Raw genomic sequence first — 22,977 nt, forward strand, 5'->3', positions numbered from 1 at the left:
AGCACCAGCTGGAGTCTGCCTGGCATGGGGGAGAAGGACCCACTGGGGGGGCTTCTCATCTCCCCATGGCTTGAGCCAGGCTGGGATCACCCCAGCCCCTGCCCCTGCCCCTGCCCCTGCCCCCTCCTCCTCTGTTTGCTCAGAGGCAGACAGCTGGGGAAGGAACAGTGATCCTAGCTTGGCTCTAAGCTGCCAGGAGGTGGGAAAAAAAAGAAGCCCCTCACTTTCCCTCTGCACCAGGCAAACCCTGACTGGAAGGGGCAGGGCCAGGCCAAGGAGATGTGTGTCCCCCTCCCCCCCCATCCACTCCTGCCCTTTTGGAGGTGGGCAGTTTCTATCACTTAAACTGGTTTATGTGTAACTTCTGTCCCTACCCCTGCTGTCTGAATGGGAGCCAGATGCCAGGCTGTGCCATCACAGTACAACACAAAACTTTGATATACAGAGTCCCTGGGATCTCACACAGGTGGCCTAGGCTAGCCAAGGGACAGATGAGGCTGGATGTAGGCCAGAGTTGTAATTCCAGTTTGGCTTCTGAGTTACCATATTCATTGAAGCTAGTCACTTCCTCGTTTCCTCCAAATGGAATTGATTTATAAAATGTAATACCCATGAACTGATAGGACATGCTAGAAATTACTTTTAAAAGCTACCGCATTTGGAAGATTCACATCCCTCCTACCAACTTAATCCCACAAATTTTGCTTCCATCCCTCAAAAAAGAAAAAAAAAATGTTATTAGTTTGTGTCTGCCATAATCACCCAACTGCTGTATGATATGGCCTGAGGATTTTAGTAAGATGATTCTTTAAGATGCACACTAACCATGACTGAGGGCAGTTATATAATTAATTCATTGTGTGTGGTATGAAAGGATGGGTGTTGCAAGATCTTCTGCTCCAGTCAGCTTCCTGCAGTAGAATTTGAACTTGGTTCCTTGTCCCTTTCAAACCTCTGGTTTGTATTAGTTTATATCCATTTCCTTTTTCAGAGCTACCTTACCAAAGGGAATGGTTGGAGACTTCCTCTAAAAAAAAATATAAAAACAGAGATGTTTCCTTTATCCCCCTCTCCCTTTCCCTGGCCCCTATGGAGCACTGGATATGAATATGACTGCAAATTATGAGGTAATCAAAAATCTGCTAGGTCTGTGACTGAAAAAACTCCAGCATTAACACACAAAAAAACTGCAAGTACCAACACAATACAAAAATCGCTTTTGTTCCTTGCATCATTAAGCACAGCTTTGGGCAAGATGCTCACTTTCTTTACATTTGAATTCCCAAGTCTGTTTGCATCAGATGGAACAATAACCCAGTCATGTACTTAGTTAAATCCCTCTGAAGAATCTATATGTTTGCACATTTTCCCTATAACTATTAGAGATCCTTCCACACAAGGGGGTTGAAAGCAAGAGAATATTTACTGCTGCTTAATAAAGGGAGTAGTTAAAATGGAGGAGGAGGATGAAAGAGTTATGCTGGTGCCTACATCAAGATAAGGAGAATCAATCAAATAAAACAAAGGCTCTAAAAGTGGAGTAGTTTTGTTCTGTGTGTTTGAAATATTTCATTACAAATATGTTGTTCTGATTCTCCATTGGTTTGTTCCGTGTATTATCATTTGTACCTATATACTGTAGGCTTAAAACATAAGGGCACATCTACATGTTACCCTACAGCAACGTCGTGACGTGATATGTCAGCATATGGTGCGCTACAGCGATGTAGTGATCACGCGTCTACATGCGATTGCCAGCTATATTGCCATAGCAGCACACTCCCCAGGTAAAGCCCATTGCTACAGCGATGTAGTGGCAAAATCTACCCATGCACCATGTGCATGGCATGGTAACCACTCATGCTGCACCATGCTTTAGTACTTCAAAAAGGAAGTACTAAAGCACAGTGCCGTAGCAATGTTGTTGTACCGTGACATATAGATGCGCCCAAGTGGTAACAGTTCATGGCTACGTAAGTGACTACAAAGAGTACAATGTGCTGCAGAATAAAGTAGAGATCTATTAAGGAAATAACGGGAAAATGTAAAAGAAGTTCAACATAAACTGTCACTGGTGTGCTTAGAAATATTTGTGATGACATGCTCAATTTGCTATGTACTACAAGGAATTTCAATGCTGCCTTCTTTTTTGTTTTTAATGCATTTTGATATTGTTTTCATTTTCTTCCTATCTTAATACTTATCATACCTAAAAGATAACAGCATTTATGTATGTCTACTGTGAAATTTTAAGTGACAGGTCTGGAAATTCTGAGTAAAGCAACATTGCCACATTAACTTTGTACTTCTGTTTCCATTGCACAATCAATTCTCTAGCTATTTTTCAGGTTTTCTTGAGTGGGTGGTATCAGGGGGATCTTTGATTTTTGTTTTGGCTTGTTAGAGTTGTGGTCAGGAGAATTTTTGTTAGTAAAGGCAGGCTCTGTGATACAACTTATGAATGAAGACCTGGAAATTCATAGGGGAATGAGGTTTTGTAGCAAATGTGCCAAGAGGTCAAAATAGTCAGTTTTTTATTAATCTTATAAAATTACTACTGTACTGAAAACAGTTTTAGAAGCCAAGAGCCACCTTGACCTTAACTATAAAGTTGCTGGGTTTTTTAGGTTTTGTTGCAGTATGAGGAAGTGGGTAGCACACAAAACCTCACCCAGCTCACAGCACCATGGTAAGATCAAGTGTTGTGTATGTTTGTATATGTATTTGCATTTTCTCTTTCAATATGTTAAATTAGGGCTGTCCAGTTGGTGGCCTGTGGGCCACATGCTGCCCATGAGGGGTTAGGGCTTTCCCCTGGGTTTTTCTCATCACTCTGAGTACTGTCGCAGCCCGAGTCTCCAGGCCTTCGCTCCCTTCTCTCCCCAGGGTGTGGGGCAGGGCAGAGTGGCTCAGTGCATTGCAGCCTGTAGTGCCAGGGGAGCCCACAGCCCAGGGTAGGGGGCTCTTGCCCATCCATGCAATGCAGCAATGTGGGGATCACCTACCTATGTGGTGCTGGAGGAGCTTGCAGCTGAGCTGGTGGGGGGAGGGAGTCATGATTCCTACTGGTGTTGTCCCCATGGTGTGTGGCCCCCAGCTGCTAAGAAGTTGCTCAGTCCTGTGTTACGTTTTTAAAAGATGCCTCTTGACACCCTTTTCCTGTAAACCATTTAATTTATTTCACCAGTGGACAGTGCAACTTCTTGGAAATGATTGTGGCTATTAAACTTCTCAATTATAAGTAATCTTTTTTATCTTCTTTACAGATGTTTTTGATGCATCTATGCCACAGCCTCATCCTGTGGTTACTGAACTAGGGGGAAATCTCCTCTTAATGTGTCTTTATAACCTTGGAGGTCCGGTTCAGCAAGTTAAGTGGGAAAGGATTCAAAGAGATCGGATAGATACCATTGTCCTTTGTTCCCGGTCAGGAGAGAAAACCTTCGGTTCAGATTTCCAGCAGCGTACATTGATAGACTGCACTCCTCATGTGAACAACACGCTTATCATTAAAAACTTTACAGCTTCTGACTCTGGGACTTACCGCTGTGTAGCTACTGGAGGAAACAAAATGGATGTGATGAGTTTTAATGTCATGAGTGGTAAGTGAGGAAGCAAAGCAGCAAATGGTTTTTACAAATGGGAACTTTATGGGTATGTGCAGATGTCTGTTCCACTCAATCTATGATCATGTGGCTTAAAATGAGCAGTGTGATAGTAGATTACAAGTGTCTTTTGCATATGCTCACAGATGCCAAGAGCCACACCAAGAGCCAATCTAAGTAACTCAGGTGGGGGATGGGGTGGGATCAACAGGGCTGGAAGGTCTGCAGGGGGTTGGCAGGTCCGGTAGAGGTTTGGCAGGATTGGGGAGAGGCTGGCAGGTCAGTGGGGGTGGTGTGGGAGGGGACTGGGAGTTGTTTGTTTTGGGATGGGGCGTATGGTAAGGGGACTAAAAATAGTTTGGTCAGGGGGTGAGGAAGAGCACAGTTGAAGTAGGTGGCCACAGGGTTGTGCTCTGGACATGTGCAGACGTTCAATGGATTGAGCCAACCTGTTACCTATCTAACTTAGTTCACCACCTCAAGTGAGCTAATTTAGATCAGGCCAGCCACTTTTTGCCTGATTTAACTTCCCCAGGTGTCTACGCTGATCATCACTTAGAACAACCAGACCCTAGTTAGGTCAACCTAAATGTAATGGCCACACATATTGTATGAGATGTTAATGATTTAATCCACACGTGAACACTTGCAACCATCAAGTGGACTTCTCCTGTACTACTTTGAAACAAGCAGAATGTGACAAATAACAGAGCCTGGTAATGGCTGGGATTTCTACAACCCTGAGCGAACTCTGAACTGGTTTGCTCTCTCAATGAGACTCAGAGCTGTCTAAGGGAAAGTGTAAAAGTGGGGATGGAGGTTGACCTTCAGAGGTGTTCTGGGAATAAAGGAAGGTTCTGGGAACCTCCCCCATCAAAGTCAAATACTCAAGATAATTAATTTAAATTAATGTTATTTGAAATTTTAAATTTTGAAATACAATTAGGATATGAATGATAAGACATAGAAAAAGCATATCAAACCACCTAATCAAATATTCATTATTGACTGGATGTTTCATATTTGAAATAGAGACTAATCTTAAATTTACTGAGACCTAAGGTCTTAAAAGCCAGCTCATTGTGGAACAGGTGGCCAGCAAATTATGGAATAGGACTTCTAACTTAGTTTTGAAAAACATTTGAAAGAAGTGCTTGCTTAATTTGGAGATGGGCCATTCAGCAAGAACTGTATTTCAAGGCTGAAGAGTCAAGATTCTGAATGTGAGCCTGTATTTTTAGCCTGCATGAACTTCAAAAGCTTGCTAAATAAGTCTAGAAAATACAGAAGTATGCCTTGTGCCATCATCATTAAGAGTAATATGAGCTCTATCTATTATGGTTACCAAGTGTACCTTGCTTATTTTCAGACTAAAAAGTCTATTTTTAATCACCTATATAAATTGTATCCACTCTAAACCTGATCTAGCTTGTCTAAAACTAGTAAATGACTTTGAATAACCTGTCTTTTTCTTGCCATTTGAATGCTTCTTGCCTATGACATTTCCTTATGTGCTCATTTATCTTACCAAAAGGCTGATTGAGTGGATATAAGCCAATGCCTTTAATTTTAAATGAAATGTGCCAAACTGGCAGCACTTCCTAATTTCAGCGATAAAGCCCTCTCATCATTCTAGGAACAGTCAAAGCACAGCGAGAAATGCTATGGATTCTAACATACTTCCTGGTCACTGTGACCTGGCTCGGATCATTACAGGATACCTCTCAGGCTCAAAAGGGAGTTTGGTCCTTTGGCTTCTGTACCAGCTGTGATGGTCATTTTGGGACATGGTCACCACCACAATATCACTACCTGATATTTTTCATTTGGGCCACCAGTAGATTTCTTTGTGCTGTCAGCCGGATCTGGCTTCTTCCTGGCAGTCTAAGAGAAAATGTTCCATGTTCCATTATTAAAGTACTGAGTTACCCAGGCAGCATGTGAAGTGCTTTGTATCTCTGGAGACCTCTGGTTTAAGGTCTTGTCTCACAGCTTCAGCATATAGCTAGTACCTGCAGAGTAGAAATTCAAAATATAAATTTCTCTTTTTTTTAAAGGTCTAGCCAATTTTTATGTAGTTCTTGCATGCTCAGAAAACTAGCTGGATTTCTAGCTCAGAGGAACAGAGCGCAGGTTGTTAACTGCATCAGTAAGAAAGCTTGCTATAAAGACGCATATGAACTTCCAAACGGTACATGAGGGAATAAGGAACTATTTCTCACTGATGGTTTTCAATAGTCTCTTCCTTCCTGAGGGGAAAACCAGCCATTCTGAAAAGTTTGATATTCTCCTGTGTGTATATAAACTAACTTGCTTTTTATTGTATTTTCCATTCATCCTGACACCTCATAGATCTCTTAATGGTCCATTCTAAGCAATTCTCCTGCAGTTTTGATTTCTGCTTTAAATATGGTTTGGATGAGCTAAGGCTTCCTACTGGATTTGTTTTAAAGCTATAATTTATCTTGTACCATACAAATTTTCCCTTCTGCCTGTAGGTTCAAGTGTTCTGTACCTTATAAGATACTGTTTTTTCTTTGTCACAAATGAGTATCCTGGAGGTTTGGCATACGTTCTAGCACTAAACAAGTTTCCTTCAGTGATAGTGGTAGATATATGGCACAAGGTCTGAGGCTTTGCAGAATGTTTAATTGAGGAGGTGGTTATTGGTAGTAGAGACACTGGGAAATTAGCTGGGAAGAATTAGTTATTTCACAGTGATATCCTAAGCTTAGGAGTCTACTACCATATTTACTCAAATCCAAGACAAGGGTTTTTTTTCCCCCCAATCAGCATGGAGAATAAAAGCCTTGTCTTGGATTTGAGTATGGGCCTCTGGAAGGCTGCAGCTGAGCTCCAGCTTTGGCCCTGGACTTAGGGATTAAGCCAGAACTCAGCTGCTGTCTTCCCCAGCTGGAATATCTTGTGTGATGAGGTATGGGACATGTGGCTAGGGGGAGTATGGGGGAGACCGGGGGGAACCTACAGCTTTCCCCCTACTCCTTGCCACCCGTGTCTGTGTCTGCCCCCCCCCGCTCCCTGCCTCCTCCACTTCCTGCTCCCCTTGCAGCCTGCCCCCCCCCCCCCTTCCTTCTCCCCTCCTTTTAACTACCTCTATACCTTCTGCTCTGGTCCCTGCAGTCATGACCCAGGCAGAAGTTGCCTCTGGGGCTGGGCCAGACTCACACTGCTGCTGGCTGTCCCAGAGGTGCAGACCTGTAGCAGAACGTAAGAGGGGCACAGGGAATGGGGGCAGCAGGCAAAAGGAGCCAGGTGGCAGGGCATGGAGGGGCAGGGTGTAAGGGAGGCAGCCTGCAAGGAGGAACAAGGGTGGGGGGCAATGGGTGAGGGGACAAATTACAGGGGGTAGGAGGTGGGGAAGCATGGAGTGGGGGAGGGCATAAGCATGAGGGACAAGGGGTGGAGAGCACGGGGCAGGCACAAACACAGAGGGGCAGGTGGCAGGCAGCAGGAGGGCAGGCATAGGGAGACAAGGGGCAGGAGTTTGGCCATCATCATTGCTTTCCCCAACACAGCAATGGAGGGGGACAAATTTAAGATGACCTTCCACTAATTAGAGTCTATACATGGAAAACTATAATAAATGTATCTTTTTTCATGTATGGAATATAATTGGGGGGTATTTTAAATTCAAAATAATCTGGGATTCAGGAAAATACAATACTTCATGAGGGAAGGCGTGAAAAAGGAGAAAAGAAAACAAACTTGGATTTCTTCTGACTTATGATTTTAGAAACTTTCCACTACAAAAAATAATAAAAAAGATATCAGTCTGATTAAGTTTTTAAAAAATTCCCCTTGATTTGTGAGCAGGACTTACAGGAAACAAATAAAAGAAACAGAACCCCAAATACCTAAAAAGAGGTATTTCCATCTGTCAAAGCTCCTCTTTTCAAACTAGAATTGATTATTAACCTTTTGTTGTTATAAAATCCTGTATATTCCTGGCAGATTTTACAATGTCGCCATATATTTGATTTCTAGTTCAATAACTGTTGTCCAATAGTGGGGAAAACTTGAGTGACTCTGGACAGTGCTACATCACCATGTAATTTAGAGAGCTCTGAATTCTTTCACTCTCAAAAACTCCCATTACAATATAGCAGGCAAAATCCTGCAACATTTATAACAGCTATGGGAGACTTTTTATTGAGTCATTCATTTTCATTGTTCAAAAGTGCTATGTAGCATGCAATAAACTAATTCCCTGAGTGTGTAAGGTAAAATATTACCTGGGAAGGAGAGAAAGACCCAGGGTCACATCTATGTCAACATTCTGTTAGATGTGGGAAGCCAATGAAAGCCTCCACCCAGCTCAAACCAAGTTCCTCTGGCCTGGCTTAACATCTGTGTTTTGAATATGCCAAGAAAAATGAGCCATTGTAAATGGTAACAGAAAGTGGTATATTACTTTGTGTTTTTTTCCTTTTCATATCTGTTCAGTTACCATATTTAGCTTGGCTTTCATTTGAGGTGCTTGAGCCAAGTAATACCTAGCATGGAATCACTATCAAACCCTTACCATTTCTTCCCGATCTTGGAGTGATTTAAAAAATCAAGAGGTTCTGTAGTGAAACTGGGTATTAGGATAAGCAGAGTGAAGAGTCTGAGTTTTTGAGTGTTGGAGATTGGACAATAGAATTATCAAGAGTGACAGAGAAGTGATTTTACTGAGGGGACTTGAGGGAGATTTAAAACAGTGTGTTGAAGAGACTGGGTTTGAGAACATGGTAAGATATTGTAGGAGATAAGTCTGAGAATTTTGAATATGACTGAAGGGTATAACACAAAGGCAGAGAAATGGATGTAGGATGAATTAACAGGTTTGATACTTGAAACTATATATACAGATTATAGATGTACCCTAGAAAAATAGAGCTTACATTTTTCTAAATGCACTTCTTTTTCTGAAAACAGAAATATCACAAAAGAGATACGGGCAAAAAAAAGGAAGTGGACAAGAGCAGTAAGGAAGTATATATATGTATGCATGTTTCAAGAAATCTTTCAGTATTTATGTATGTTTGTCATTAAAATGACTCCTCAATCTACATTTTCACTGACTGCCTGTCTTGTATGCATACCAGATACCAGCCCAGCCTCTGGCTTCTTTACTTTTCATTCCATCCAGGAAGAGCATGCACCAACTGCTGAAACTTCCTGACAAAGGGTTTTGAACCTGAAAGCTTGCTTAAATATTGTTCTCCAACTATTTAGTTGGTCTAATAAAAGATATTAGATTCACCCAAAGAACCTTGTCTGCCTATGTCATTAAAATGGACATTTTTCAACATGAGTAAAAATAAGGTCATAAGTCCCGTCAAGAAAATGATTTCGTGACTGTTATTTAGTGATTGATTTGTGTAATGCTTGGAATCCCAATTGTATTAGGTGCTTTACAGAATATATGAATGACTTACTGTACTTACAAATACTTACAAAAAGCTTACAAGATGGGAACCAATAGGCAGATTGTTGTCTACAATAATGGAGTTGAGCTGGGAAGGAGTAGAGTAGGTTGAATTTGTCCTCAGAGAAGCCTGCATAACCATTATCATCATCATTAAGGCTAGGGACAGACAGTAAAAAAGCCTGAGCCTGAGTTGATTCAGTCTCTGCAGGTTAGTCTAGCCTGGCTAGGCTTTGTAACTGGACAGACATCACAGAAATGCAGGCACATGCCTAGAGTGTCTCAGGCTAGAAGCCTGGGGGAGCTAGAGCAGCCCTTCCTGCTATAGCATGGAGTTGAGCTGGGCATGGCCAAGCTCCTGCAGGAGCTGTGATTAGCTCAGCAGGGAATTAACAGTGTTTATCACCCAGTTAAGAAAAGAGAGATATTACCAGCTACTTGTTGATTCTGCCTATTGATTTTACCTGTTGATTCATCAGGACTATAGCCAGCATGTGGTCTGCTAGCTAATACACAGATACCTCCTCAGCAAGGCAGAGGGGAGAGGGGAATTCCTACTTATCAGGGAGTTGTGAGGGGAGGTGGGAAACAACCCTCAGTCTCTGCAGCCGCAGTTAGTGAGTGGCAGGGAGGGGCGTCCCTGCTTTGGACCAGAGAGTCCTGCCCAGCCCAGGCAGCATGCCGGGATGCTGGGGGACTCTAGTTTATCTTAAACCAGCAAGGGGTTTTGGAAAGACGTTGCATAAACTGGTTTGACCCAATTCAGTTTAGTCTGATACTACTTTAACCAGGTTTATCTCAAACCAGTTTCAGCCATTTTCAGACTGATTTATGTGCACTGAACATATATTCTGTTACAGGTTTAAACCAGTTTCTGATCACTTACACACAAACTAGTTTAATGTCTGTCCCATATCTAAATGAGTCACATTAGTTGTGGTTAGTGGGCTTCAGAGTATTCTTTTTTTTTGGATGTGCCTTACAGGGGGCACATCTACACATGCATTAATGTGAATTAAATTTAGTACCTCCAATGTGAGGTACTAAATTAATGCACATTAGGCTGTGCTAATGCACAGTAGCATATTTGCATGCTTTTTGGTGACGCTTAGTGTACAGTAGACTATTTTACTGTGCATTAGAGTAATGTCACACTTTTTTATGTGGCACTTTAATGCACAGTAAAATAGTCATTTGTAGATGTACTCAGTGATCTGGCAACTGAATATAATTCTGCAGGACCAAGTTTCATCTGTAGGAATACTGGTTCAGGACTTTAAACCATATTAGTTTAAAATGCCAACAAAGGATTTTCTTTGATATAGGCTGTAATCAGACATCTTGTTTTAAAAAGTGACTGTGGGCATGGACAGACCTAGGATTTTGAAAAGGAGGATGCAGGTGGTGTGGTGCAACATCACATATAAGGCAACTCATATTTTTCTCCAGTTAGAGAAACTAGTAGAAACCTTGTTAATATAAGGGCCTAGCGCTATATTAGTCTGTTTAAAATCAAAGCAAAAACAAATATAACTTTAAAATATGCATTCATTTGCTAGATTAAAAGTTTAAAAGACCGAATGAACTGGGCATAAATCATCAAAATAAAATATTTATTTATTTATATAGTCATTGTAGTTAAAATGTGCATCTCTTATTCAGATTTGTAAAGCAATATTTAGTTTTCTTGAGCATCTTGCCAGTTCGTTGTCAGTCATTTTCACACATGAGTTAACATTCACCTGAATTAATACTACCATACCCGGGTGTGACAGTTGTGCCTCTTCAGGACCGTCTATTAGTGGTCCTGCAACACCGATCAAGGGCCAACCACCCGCCTTCTTCCTGCCACACCTTGTTGTTATTTGCTTGATTGGAAGATCTTAATCAAGCGGGAGGCTGCCTATTTTCTGTCTCGGTGCCTCAGGCACTATCTGCAGCTCCTTTCCTCCCCTTACACCACAGCTCAAGCCTCACAGATGTATCTGGTATTGTTTGGGTCTGTCTTCCTCTCTCTGCACCATGCGGCTGCTCTCTGGCTTGTCCCTCAGCCTGCACCCTTGCTGTCACCCTCTAGCTCATCTCACAGCCCGCGCCCCTACCAGTGCCTACTAGCTTGTCCTGCACTGCCCGTTCCAGGACTTCTCGCCAGTGCCAGCTCTGGGGCTCCTCACTGCCCCCTTCAGTCAGGGCTGGGGCCTACACACCCCAACAATGCTGCGCTCTCTCCAGCGCCAGGAACACCCACGCTACTGTGGAGTCCCTATGAGGCCTCCTCCAACCCCTAATAGCCTCACCCGGTCCTCCAGTAAAACAATAAACACAAGAACACAAAGCCCCAGGGCTACAACATAAAAGCTTGACTGTCCTGGTCAAAATAAGAATCCATCCCTACCAGAAAGAGAGAGCACATCAACCCCCCAGCAGGAACCAGGGGATGTTCCCACTGTCAGAGTTCTCCCCTTTGTGCTGGCTGAGTTCCTCCTCCCTTGGCGCCGGAGGGAAACTGCTCTCCTGGCCTTCTGCCTGGGCTTAAGAAGGGCTAAGCTCCACCCCTTCCTGTCTCTAGGTTTCCCTGATTGCTAGGGCAACCAGCACCTGTGCAGTCCTAGTGACTGGCAGCTGAGCTTCCCCCTTTCTGCCACTAGGGGTCTCTCCTGAGCCGTTTCTGTTCTCAGTCGCAGGGCACCTGAGAGCTCTGCCACACCAGGGTAAGGTTTTACCAAGAGCTAAAAACAGTCTGCAGGACTGTGAAATAGAAGATAGATATTACCAGAACTGTTAAATAGCAAAATTGCAGAAGAAGGCATAAATTGATTGATGAATCACCAAGACCATTAAAAAAGAGAGTTGTTAATACCGGTGGAATGAACCGAGGTTAGCAGGGATCAGGTAGATTACAACGGACCAGCAAGTTAATTGATTGCCTCAGCACTGCCTGAATAGAAATGTCACTGTCTCTCCTGAGCAGTTGATTTTAAAGCTTGGGTGGCGCAGCAATCAAAAGAGGGTGCAACTGAAACCGTCCTGAATCTGTCCCTGGTTATGGAAACAGTTAAAGAAGCAACCTTCAAACCACTACTGGAAGAAGAGTCAGTAAGTAGAAAAGGGGGCTGAACTTTGCGAAGTGCCTCAAAGAAAAACAAATGGGAATCTATATTTATTTGTGCATTGATTTCCATATTACTAGAAATAACATTCTCCACCTTACAAGTTTATGTTCTCTTAGTGATTTTTAAGTAAAATGTTTTTAGAACTGGCAGAACAGCAGCTTTAACTCTTAGTTCGTGAGTCAAACTGTTTATACGGCTTCAGAGTCGTCTTCTTCCTCTTCGTTTTCTTCCTCATCTTCGTCTTCTTCTGTGTTAAATTAGTTAATTCTGATACTACATCCCTCCAGGTTTATCTGAAACTGGTTTTGACCATTTTGAAAGAGATTTATGTGCACCGAAGTTCTGTTGTGTTACAGATTTTATTTCAATCACTTACACCAGTTTACATGTAATTTCTGTAGCTAGCGTTAGAGACTAATTCATTCAGAGAGTTATGCTACATATTAAGGGGTGTGTGTGTGTATGTGCTGATGTGCATGTTTGTCTGTAAAAACTTACGAGTTAACAAAACAACTTTCTGCATGTATTAATATTCTTTCTTTCCTTCCTTCATGTACAGAGCTGTTCCTGTAGCATGTACTTAGCATACTATAGACACCATTCCAGCAAAGCATGTAACAAGCTAAATCAAGCTCTGTATAGTGGAGTTCAAATCTCTTGTTAGGCCCCAATGCACTGCAACTGTTTGGCCTGTTCCCTCCTCAAAACCTCGGAAGGTTGAAAGCCTTCACACATGAAATTTGCCAAAGAAAACATCAATACAATGAAGATTTTTTTGAGGGGAGGGAGAAAGGAGTGGTGCAGAAAACACTAGAGGGAAATTGGCCCAATCTTTATAACAGACTTAATAATTTCCCATAGGCCTATCTTCTTTGATGAGAGGACTAGACTTAAAGAGAAAAGTGACAAGACTCTCACTTGTAGACATTCTTTCTGTGAAATCTTAAATGTTAAGGTTAGTTGTTACAGGAGGGCTTAGTATAGTTAAGCAAACAAAAACAGCAGGAGGGCATCATTCACTTCAAATGAGGAGAGTCAAAAGGGCTGTGAGGCATTGCTGTTTCTATAGCTAAATCTTCAGCTTTTTTTAATCTAAATTTGACTGGACAGATGGTAATTCCGGCATCCAAATTCATGTTGGTCAGAGGTGATCCTGGCTGATAACACTGGAGCTGAAGTTCCCATGGGTTTGAGCGTTTCAGAGTCCATTTTGTGTTTGAATCCACCTTGTTAGACGGACTCAGCTTAGACGTTTTGACCCTACTCTGTTTTTTACCTGTACCCAATTCAATTGCAACACTCTAATAGTATTCAAATGATCAGTTTTAGCAAAACAGCTAAAACATTTACATGTTTCTACTTGCAGTTTACAGGGAATTTTTTGTTTTTGGTTGCTTTTGTTTCTGCAACTACTCATTATATACTTAAAAAAAAAAACCCTTACAACGTATCAGACACATTAGATGCATCAGACACATTTTTTTCAAAACTAGGCTGTGGTACCTTTCTCATTAGTATGACAAGTAAAATCACATTCAACACACAAAGCCATGAGCCTTGTGTGTGTTCTTACAATACAAATGTTTCCTAAAACCTCTCAGCACTCTGCACCATCCCACCTCCCTTTAAGCATACAAACTTTTGAGGGTTTTTAAAATTTTCAGTAAAATAATATTGAAATTCAGTCTGGGAATTCTTATGCAATCAGTCTGTGCTGCATGACCATGAGTTTTGAATGTTCCCTTATGAACATTAGTGTTGAAGAGAAGTTAGAGAAAACAATTTCAACTGCTGTTCAGGGAAGTAAGTAAAATGCTACTTTAGCTTCCTTCATATTCCTCCTTAGGGTTCACCTCTGCCCTGATGTCGAGATAACGCAGCCATCTGGTAATGGCTGAGCAGGTGGCAAGTTGTGATTACTGTCATTACTGATACTGATTAGCTTATTATTCCTATGAATCATGCATTTAGCTAATACATGCGAAAATAGACTTATATTATTATTATTATTATTATTATTATTATTACTAGTAGTAGTTTTCTTTGTCCCCCCAGCCCTCCACACCATTCTCTTTCTAATCCCTCCCAGTCATACCTCCTAGTCTGCTTTTTGTCTATTTATACTATAAGTTTAAGGGAATAAACATGATTAGGTGCCTGGGGCACATGACTTATCAGGAGAGGCTGAGAGAACTGGGCTTATTTAGTTTGAAGAAAAGAAGATTGAGGGGATTTGATTGCAACCTTGAACTACTTGACAGGTGTTTCCAAAAAGAATGGAGCTAGACTGTTCTCAGCAGTTGCAGATGACAGAACAAGGAGCAATGGTCTCAGGATGCAGCAAGGGAAGTTTAGGTTAGATATTAGGAAGAACTTTCTCACCAGGAGAGTGGGGAAGCACTGGAACAAGTTACCCATGGAGGTGGTAGGATCTCCATCCTTGGAAGTTGTTAAGACCTGGCTAGACAAAGACCTAGCTGGGATGATTAGTTGGGGATGGTCCTGCTTTGAGCAGGGAGTTGTGCTAGATGACCTCTTGAGTTCCCTTCCAATCCAAATTTTTCAATGATTCTAAGTTCCTTAAAGCAGGGATTGTCACGTTGGGTGTGTCTACCTCGTCTACAACAGTGCTAGGAAGATCTGTTGTAATGAAGCCCACCTGCTCCATTGCTTATATTCCAGTGGTTTTCAACCTGTGGTCTATGGACCCCTGGGGGTCCAGAGATTATGTCTAAGGGGTCTGCAAAGGATGACTATGATCAATCAATAGTATGTGAATACTTGTACTTACAATTCAAAGGGGTCTGTACCTCCATTCAGAATTTTTAGGGGTCCACAAATTGAGTTTGAAAACTACTGTTGTACTCTTTGAAGTGACTGAAAAATTGACATGTTTGCTTTGTGGTTGATCGCCAGGGCTCACCCTACCACAGTCTTGGTCTCTGGTTAACTCATGGTAATGTTCAGAAAGTAACTGAGTGACATCATTTCACCATACAGTGATGTAGAGTAGGCAAGAGCGAGTGGGGCGCACTTTCATAGTGATGTTCCCTACCACGAGGTAAGCAGACATGCCCTGTGTGCAGGAGTGTAATTAGGACAGGGTGATAGGGACATCCACCCTGGCTGCCAACTATGAAGGATCCCCCCCATGCCAGGATTTTTTGCCGTGGCCCATGGCAGGGGATTCTCTGGCCATATGAGCCAGGCAAGGCACTGCTGAATTAATCAGTGTATCTGGTAGGCTGAGACAGTGAATGCATCTAGAAGAATGCATGCTCCCATCTTCCCTTCTTCAGCTCACCCCCCCTGCCAACCCGAACCTTTCCAATGGCAGGGAAAACTCTGCACTGCCTCTGCCTGGCCTCAGGAGCTGGGCAGAACAACCCTGAACTACAGCGTATCTAGGGGTGAAGAACAAGTGGGGTAAGCAGAATGGTCCCCCCCTCTTGCTCCGGGAACTCCATGAATACCCTACACCACTGGTTTTGTGTTTCTACAATGCCCAGCACAGTGGTGCCTCAGTTTGTACGGCTGTGCAACAGCCTCTCTTTAGTAGGGCTGTGAAAAACAGCATATTTCATTTCAACTTCCATTTCACCATTTTGATGGGACAGTGTTTCATTTTGAGTTTCATTTTGTTTTGAGCCACTGTTCCTTTTTGTTTAGTTGAAACTGTTTTGCTGTTTCAAGGTTTCGTCCATAGGCTACAATGGGGAAGCACAAAACTGCCCATAACTTTGAAATTTTTTTGTCAGATTTAGATGAAAACAGCAGAGGTGGTAGCACCTTCTGAGGCCATAAAGCCTGCCAGGTTTCAAGGAGATAGATGCAGGGGTTTCTAGGAAACTGCATTTCAAGCTGCTGACAAGCAAAACTTGTAACGTGAGACTGTGGCATTAAGGTGTGCCCTCACTGGTGCTGGGGCCTTTACACAAGACAGTAGTATGCCCCTCCCCTACAGCCCTCGGCTCAGTCTACCACTTTAAATAAGAACAGGTAATAACTTAGTAAGCAGCACAGTAGCACCAGCAGCATTTCAGGCAGCCAGACTATCATAGAGCCTTTCTTTCTTTTCCTGCAGGAGCTTCTTCTCCAGCAGCTGCCAGAGAACTCTCCCTACCAGCCGGAGCCCTGGGGTTTAGATGTGCCCAGGGTCTTGTGTCTTTCCGGTCAGCTGACTGGGGACAGGTGCTAGGGGTGTCAGTCTAAGGACATGGCACTGGCAGACAAGGTTCTTTGGGTCAATCTAATCTGGTATCTTTGAGCAGACCAACTGAATGGTTAGAGAAATATATCTTAGCAAGCTTTTGGGTTGAAAAACCCTTTATCTGGCTGCAGAAGCACCTGCAGTTAGTGTGTGTGCTGTTCCTGGATGGAAGGAAAAGTAAAGATGCCAGAGGCTGGCATGCAGTTCAGGTAAGAAAGTCAGTCAGTGAAAATGGAAATGGAGGTGTCAGGGGTTGAGGGACAGGCTGTGGGGAGGGAGAGAGGAGAAGGGGGATGTAGCAGTGCAGGTAAAAATGGAGAGGTGCTTGGGGAGTCAGATGTCCAGCAGGTTGTAGTGTAATTCCAATATCTGTATTGAGTCCATGAGTTTCTGTACCTAGGAGGTTGATGAAGTGCAGTTCATAGGCTTGTCTGTGAAAAGTGGTTTGTAAATTCAAACAAGCCTCATGATCCTCGTTAACCTCATCCCCAGAAGCCAACTTCCTACAGCCCAAAACACACTGAATGGATCCAGGCCATGCTATGACAAGACATACAAAACCTGCCAACAATATCTCCAGTATGGAGATATCTTCACAATATAATACATATCTCCATCAGGGCACCAAGTGCCCTGATGGAGAATATGTGGAGCCACCAAGCAACAACTGCGCACCAGAATGAGTGCAGACTGAAAATCTGTTGAAGACTAGAACAGAACACCACCTGTCTCCAATCTCTCCGGCCTGATCCTCAAAGGGAATTTACACAGCCCTGCTCTTCAGTCCTCTAGGCTCTGTGATGAAAATTATAGATAGTAACAACAAAATGATGTCTAGCAAGGATTTTAAAACTCTGTAATAGCATGGACTGGATCTTTATAAAGCTGTGTTCTCATGGGTTGCTTCCATCCTATTTTAAGTTATATAATGTCTCTGGCAAGATAATTGCCAACATGGAAAAATAATGTTAGAAAAGCAGCTAGCTGTATTTGAATGCAGCTTAATAACCAGATGGGAACAAGAAACTCATTCTGACCAGCCAGAGTCCTTGAACCAATGTTTGAGAACCACCAATACACTGAATTTTATATATAGGCAAGCCCCACTTAACTGTCTTAATTGGTTCCTGAAAAACCAAGCGTTGAGTGAAATGAGTGTTAAGCGAAATCAAAAGTATTTGATGATCCGAGATGGTGACCACAAATTGTTTTTAATGACCTAAGATGGCGACCGTGAGCATTATAATGAGACTAGCTGAGCACTAAGTGAAATCAGGTATCAATTTCAAATGAGCAGTATAGCAAAATAGTGCTAAGTGAAACAGCATTAAACGGGGTGGGGGGTTGCCTGTATCGTACAGCTGGAGATAATTTCCCATTTTTAACTGTTTACAGCTGGCTTTTCTCACCACAGACCTCCCTTCTCCTTGTTACTTACCCTTCTTGCTTCCTATCAATATTGAAAACAGCAACAGCAATACTGAAAACAGCAATTTTATTTTGAATATTGCTGCTTTAGGCTGTGTCCTACCACTCGCATAATGTGAGGGAAAAGCAGAGGAAGAAAGTGTAAGGAACATTTTCTTATGTAAATAGCTAGAGAGAATGACTCCCAAGACTTGGTGGGCTGTGGGGCTTGGTGAGTCATGAGCACACTGTGAAATTTAAGATCTGCTTCAAGGTGGTGGGAATAGCTGGCTAGGGTTAGTATTTGCGGCTAGTGCAGCTGGGTATGCATGCTGCTGCTGCTGCTCTGAGGAACAGGAAGCAGTGCCTATGGTGGGTTGCACAAAGGCTGACTAAAATGTTTGTGGTTTAATGTACACTTTTTTCTGCTCTTATCAATCTTAGTATTAAGATTTGATAAAAATCTACTCAAAATAACACTTCAGCCCACACGCTATTCAGTTTCCATACCCTCACCAAAGGGTGCATGTCCCTTCATCAAAACTGAATTCAAATCTTGGCTCCACCACAGAGTAGGTGACCTCAGGCAAGTTGCTTCCCTAATTCCAGTAGTTTGCTTTTCTGTTGGCAAAATAAGAGCACACTTCTCATGTAACAGTAGTGTTGCGAGCACATCTTAATATTTGAGATACTCAAATGAATATAGCTATGCAGATAGATCAACAAACAGGGGAGTCCCACACTTGGGATAGCACAAATCTGGTTTTTAAGTCATCTTTATCAGGGATGCTTTCTCAGACTTTGACTACCGTTCAAGGAGTTCACATTTTTTTTTCAAGAACAAAATGTAAACACGTCAAGCAGTGTGCAGCCAAGTGTAAATATAGCTCCTGCTTCCTTGGTTACAGTTATTGGAACTGTTTTTTGGTTAAAGACTAGAACGGGGGTTGACAACATTTTGGGGCAGAGAGCCAAAACCCCCACAACCTTTACTTGAAAGATGTTGGCACGCTAAGCACAAATGGTGGGGGAGCTGCAAGGGGCCTGATCCTTATTGTGGCAGCACAGCCCGGACTCCTTTTTCACCATCTGCCCAGAGACAGGCATGCACTTGCTGCTGGCAGTGAACCTGGCTGGGGCTCTGAAGACCCTTGTGCAGCTTTTTGCACCTCCCTATTGCCTAGTGTAAGCAGTCTGGGCTCCATGGCAAGTGGCAGGGGCTGCTCAGAGCCTGGGTCAGCTGTGGCAGGCAGCTGAGACATGCGAATGGCTGCACTAAGTTCTGCAGAGCCCTGGCCCGACTAATTGCCAGTGGCAGGTGCACACATGCCTCAGGACAGGCAATGGGGAAGGGCCTAAGGCTGCGCTGCCACAACAATGATTGGGCCCCTGGCAACTCCCCTACTATCTGCCACAGGTGCCAATGCACCTGCCACCAGCAACAAGCCTGGCCAGTGCTCTGCAGACCCTGGTGCAGCTGCTTTCAGGTTCCTGGCTGTCTACCACAGCTGGCCCAGGCTCTGGGCAGGCCCTTGCCATCCGCCATAGATCCCCGGCTGCTTGTGGCAGGTGGCAAGGAGGCTGCAAGCAGCTGCATCAGGGTCTGCAGAGACCCAGCCCAGCTTGTTGCTGGCAGTAGGTACATGTGTACATCTAGGCCAGGGGTAAGCAAAGCCTGCCAGACCGTTCTATCCGGCCCGCGGGGCCCCTAAAAAATTTAGAAAATTAATTTTTATCTGCCCTGGGCTGCCTGTCATGCAGCCCTCGATAGCTTGCCAAAACTCAGTAAGCAGCCCTCTGCCCAAAATAATTGCCTGCCCCAATCTAGGTGAATGGTGGGGGGAGCCATGAGGGGCCCGATCCTTGTTCTGGCAGTGAAACTCCAGCCCTTTCCCCACTGTCCATCTCAAGGTGTGTGAGCCAAACAAAATACCCATGCTCTGGCATGCCATGTTGGAGGCTGCTGACCCCTGGAATGCAATAATATGCAACACTGAGATATACAGAATTAAATTCATTTTGGTGAGAGTGCCTTTACAAGCACAAACAGGTCTGGCTATTTTTAGTATAAGAAAAAACTGACTTGATTATATAATATCTCTTGGCAAGTCTGTTTGTGACTATGGTAACCCTTTTAGTACTCTGAAGAGAAGACAAGGACTTCTTAAATAATAGAGTTATCTGAGTCTTGTTGTCCATGGGCTACTTGAGTGGTTGTTCTTCAGCTGGTTTAGGATAACCATTGTAAAGGGGGCTATTGCATATCTGAATCTGTAACAGCTTAATGGGCCAGTATTTTTATTATCTCTGCATCAAGACATTAGCATATGTTATACTGTGGTTTCTTAGGGAAGAAAATAAAGTATGTCATGTTTATTTCATATCTCTATATTTTGCTTTGTTACCTAGCGTTATTTAATTTCTTCCAAGAGCTACCATGTAAATAGAAAATACATGTCTGTGAAGGTGTGAACAGAAGGAAGGGCAGTCCACTCTCATTTCCTTTTTTGTTCAAATTACTTTTGTTTCAATGTAGATAGCTCTTGAGTAGAATTTTAATGTGATGTGATGTGGTGTATTCTTACTGCATCTCCAAAATGTTAACATTATATCATCATCTTCTAGAAGATCTGGCTCATTCTCTGGGTACTTTTTTCATTGCCGGAGGAGCTGCTGCTGCATTCCTACTACTGGTAGTTCTCCTGATCATCATCATCAGCACCGTTGTTTACCACAGAAAGTAAGTAGAGTAACAGATCCAGGTCCTCATTATAACAGGTAGCTCCAAAGTGTCACAGACCCATATTGGCTATTTTCCTATCGTCACAACTGCTAATGCTTTCCACTGTAGAGCTGACTAACCCCTTCCTCCCCCCCCCCCCCAAAAAAGTGGGTTTGAAAAAATTCCATCTTTTTTTTCAAAATTCCAAGCTTTGGAAATTCTGCTCAGTTCTTCATCTGGTTGAAAACAGTGGGGGAAAATGTAACATTTACTCCATTTTAAAAATGTAAAATAAGCTCTGCTTTTACAAAATGCTTAGTGATATAAACCTCAAGTGGAACATTTTGGAACAGAAGTATAGCAATGTGGCCAGCCACCAGGGGCAGCTGCTATGCACATGGGAGCTTCTAGTTGTGGCTGCAGTGGCTGCAATAGCAGCCAATTTTTCCACTCCTCCTGTCCTCCTAGTTGGCATCCTAGTCATGCCACTGCTTTGGACTGATATGATAAGGGACTCAGTTCTAAATTTGTCAGTCCCTGTGGGTGGCCAAGCTCAGACTGCTTTAGAGTAGTGCTCCAAAGTTACAGTATCCCTGGCCAGAATGACTGAAAGAAGCCGGACTTGAATTTGATGCTAGTTTTTGTGAAAGTGACAAATGAAAAAAAAAAGTAATTCTGCCCCATTTTTCCCAATGGCTTAAATCATTTTGAGAAGGAGGTTATCATTGTTTCCTGGCAAACAGTTTTGCATTTCGGTGAAAAAGGATATTTTATATATGGACTTATTATACACCAGCAATGCTGAGCCCTGTAGGGGCCAAAGCCAATCTTGGCCCCAAGTAACTTTTATTTTATATACAAGCCAGACATACAAAGGCAGGATTTCAGAGGCACCAGGAGAGGTTGTAATTTGTTGTTTCCTTTGGTTTGTTAGGAGAGTAAGCCAGCCCACCATTATGTTTAATGACTGTTTAAGTCTGTATAATTATTAGTTGTATACTGCTAATTTAATGTCTCTATTGTGTTAGAAGAGCCACAGTAACAAATTGTTTGAGGTGTCTTCCTTTAGCTCCAGTAACTCCAGCTGTAAATGGGTTCTTGGTCATTTGGACTGGAGAGTCAAAGGTGGCTGGATGTGATGCCACATCACTTTTTTGTGTTCTGTTTGCTACAAGATCTGGGAAGCATTAACTATGTCACCAAGGTGTGTTCCAGACATACAACCTTTTTCTGTTGTACTGAAAGTTCAGGCTGTTAAGCTATTTCAATGTGCATGGTAGTAACTGTACCAAAACCATGTAGTTCCTCTATAATATACCTGTTGAATGTGTATCACCAGAAAGAAGAGGAGAAGGATCATGCCCATGTCAAAAATTTTTTACTCCACTCAGAACAGGGTAAGACTGATTAGAAAATTACTTGCTTTTAATTGAATTTTCCCAATATCTTTCTTTTCTTTGTACTGTATCTTTTACACCTACTTTCTATATCCAAGTTAAACATCAACCAAACTCTAGTATTTGTGGCATTTCTTCATAATTTTCTTTTTGCTTTTAGTGTTCTTTACTGCATATGCAAAACCAAGGTGTGAAGGGGCTAAGGCTTTTTTTATTTGCAAACTGGTGTGATACAAGGAGCACTGGTAGTTTTTATCATTGTTTCCATTAAGCATCCACATGTAAAAAAGGTGAGAAAAATGTTATCATGTGTATGTCAAGTAGCCTGTCCATAATCATTTCTTGTAATTGAGTTGCTCTTAATTTTCTTGAGAAGTTTTCAGAGCTTCCCTTTATACTGAGCATTGACTGGAAGTAGAGGTTAAAAACAAGTAGTAAGATAAAGCAGAGACAGTTCAGGGCTGAGTGAAATCAACTTGGAAGCCTCCCAACTTCTTAGAAGGTGAGCTGTAGTAAGCTTTCTTGCTCTCTGCAGGCAGATTTAGATTACTGTTGTGGAACTAGCAATTGCTTTAAGATGGGAGCAACTTTGGAAATATGACATGTATTGAAAGTGCAGGGTTTTTTTATTTTTCACTTCATATATTCCCTGAAATTGATTTGAAATAGCCACATTTTTTAGGAAGCTGTTTCAGAATGTAATGGTAATTTCAAAATAAAATCATCTTGGGTGCAAAGATCATTTACTGGGCCACATCACTTCTTTATGGCTAGGGACAGAAGTTACACATGAACTGGTTTAAATGATCAGAAACTGGTTTAAACCTGTAACAGAAAAGTTCAGTGCACACAAGCCAGTTTCAAAATGGCCCAAACTAGTTTAAGATAAACTTGGTTGAATGTAGTATCAGACTTAAATGATTTAGGTCAAACAGGTTTATGGAAGTTCTGTCCCAGACCCCTTCCTGGTTCAAGTAAAATCACAGTCCCGCAGCACCCCAATGTGCTTGGCAACCCTGGACTGGGCTGTGCTGTCTGAGTAGAGCAGTGAGGGCTGGCTGATAGGCCTGTGTGAGGTGGCTAGTATTCACT

At 42.6% G+C, this 22,977-nt stretch overlaps 1 protein-coding gene across 1 annotated transcript in view; it reads left to right on the forward strand.

The window, feature by feature from the left end:
- The window catches only part of CD226 (CD226 molecule), a 53,063-nt gene that overhangs the window by 22,270 nt on the left and 7,816 nt on the right, over nucleotides 1–22,977 (forward strand). The window contains exons 3-5 of the mRNA XM_019545234.1: nucleotides 3,267–3,602; nucleotides 20,392–20,506; nucleotides 21,828–21,885. Coding sequence (XP_019400779.1) covers nucleotides 3,267–3,602; nucleotides 20,392–20,506; nucleotides 21,828–21,885 — 509 coding nt within the window. The remainder of the gene's footprint in view (nucleotides 1–3,266; nucleotides 3,603–20,391; nucleotides 20,507–21,827; nucleotides 21,886–22,977) is intronic.

This window comes from Crocodylus porosus, unplaced genomic scaffold (genome assembly GCF_001723895.1).
Source record: "Crocodylus porosus isolate Cpor-Errol unplaced genomic scaffold, CroPor_comp1, whole genome shotgun sequence".
In the NCBI taxonomy this organism is placed as follows: domain Eukaryota; kingdom Metazoa; phylum Chordata; order Crocodylia; family Crocodylidae; genus Crocodylus; species Crocodylus porosus.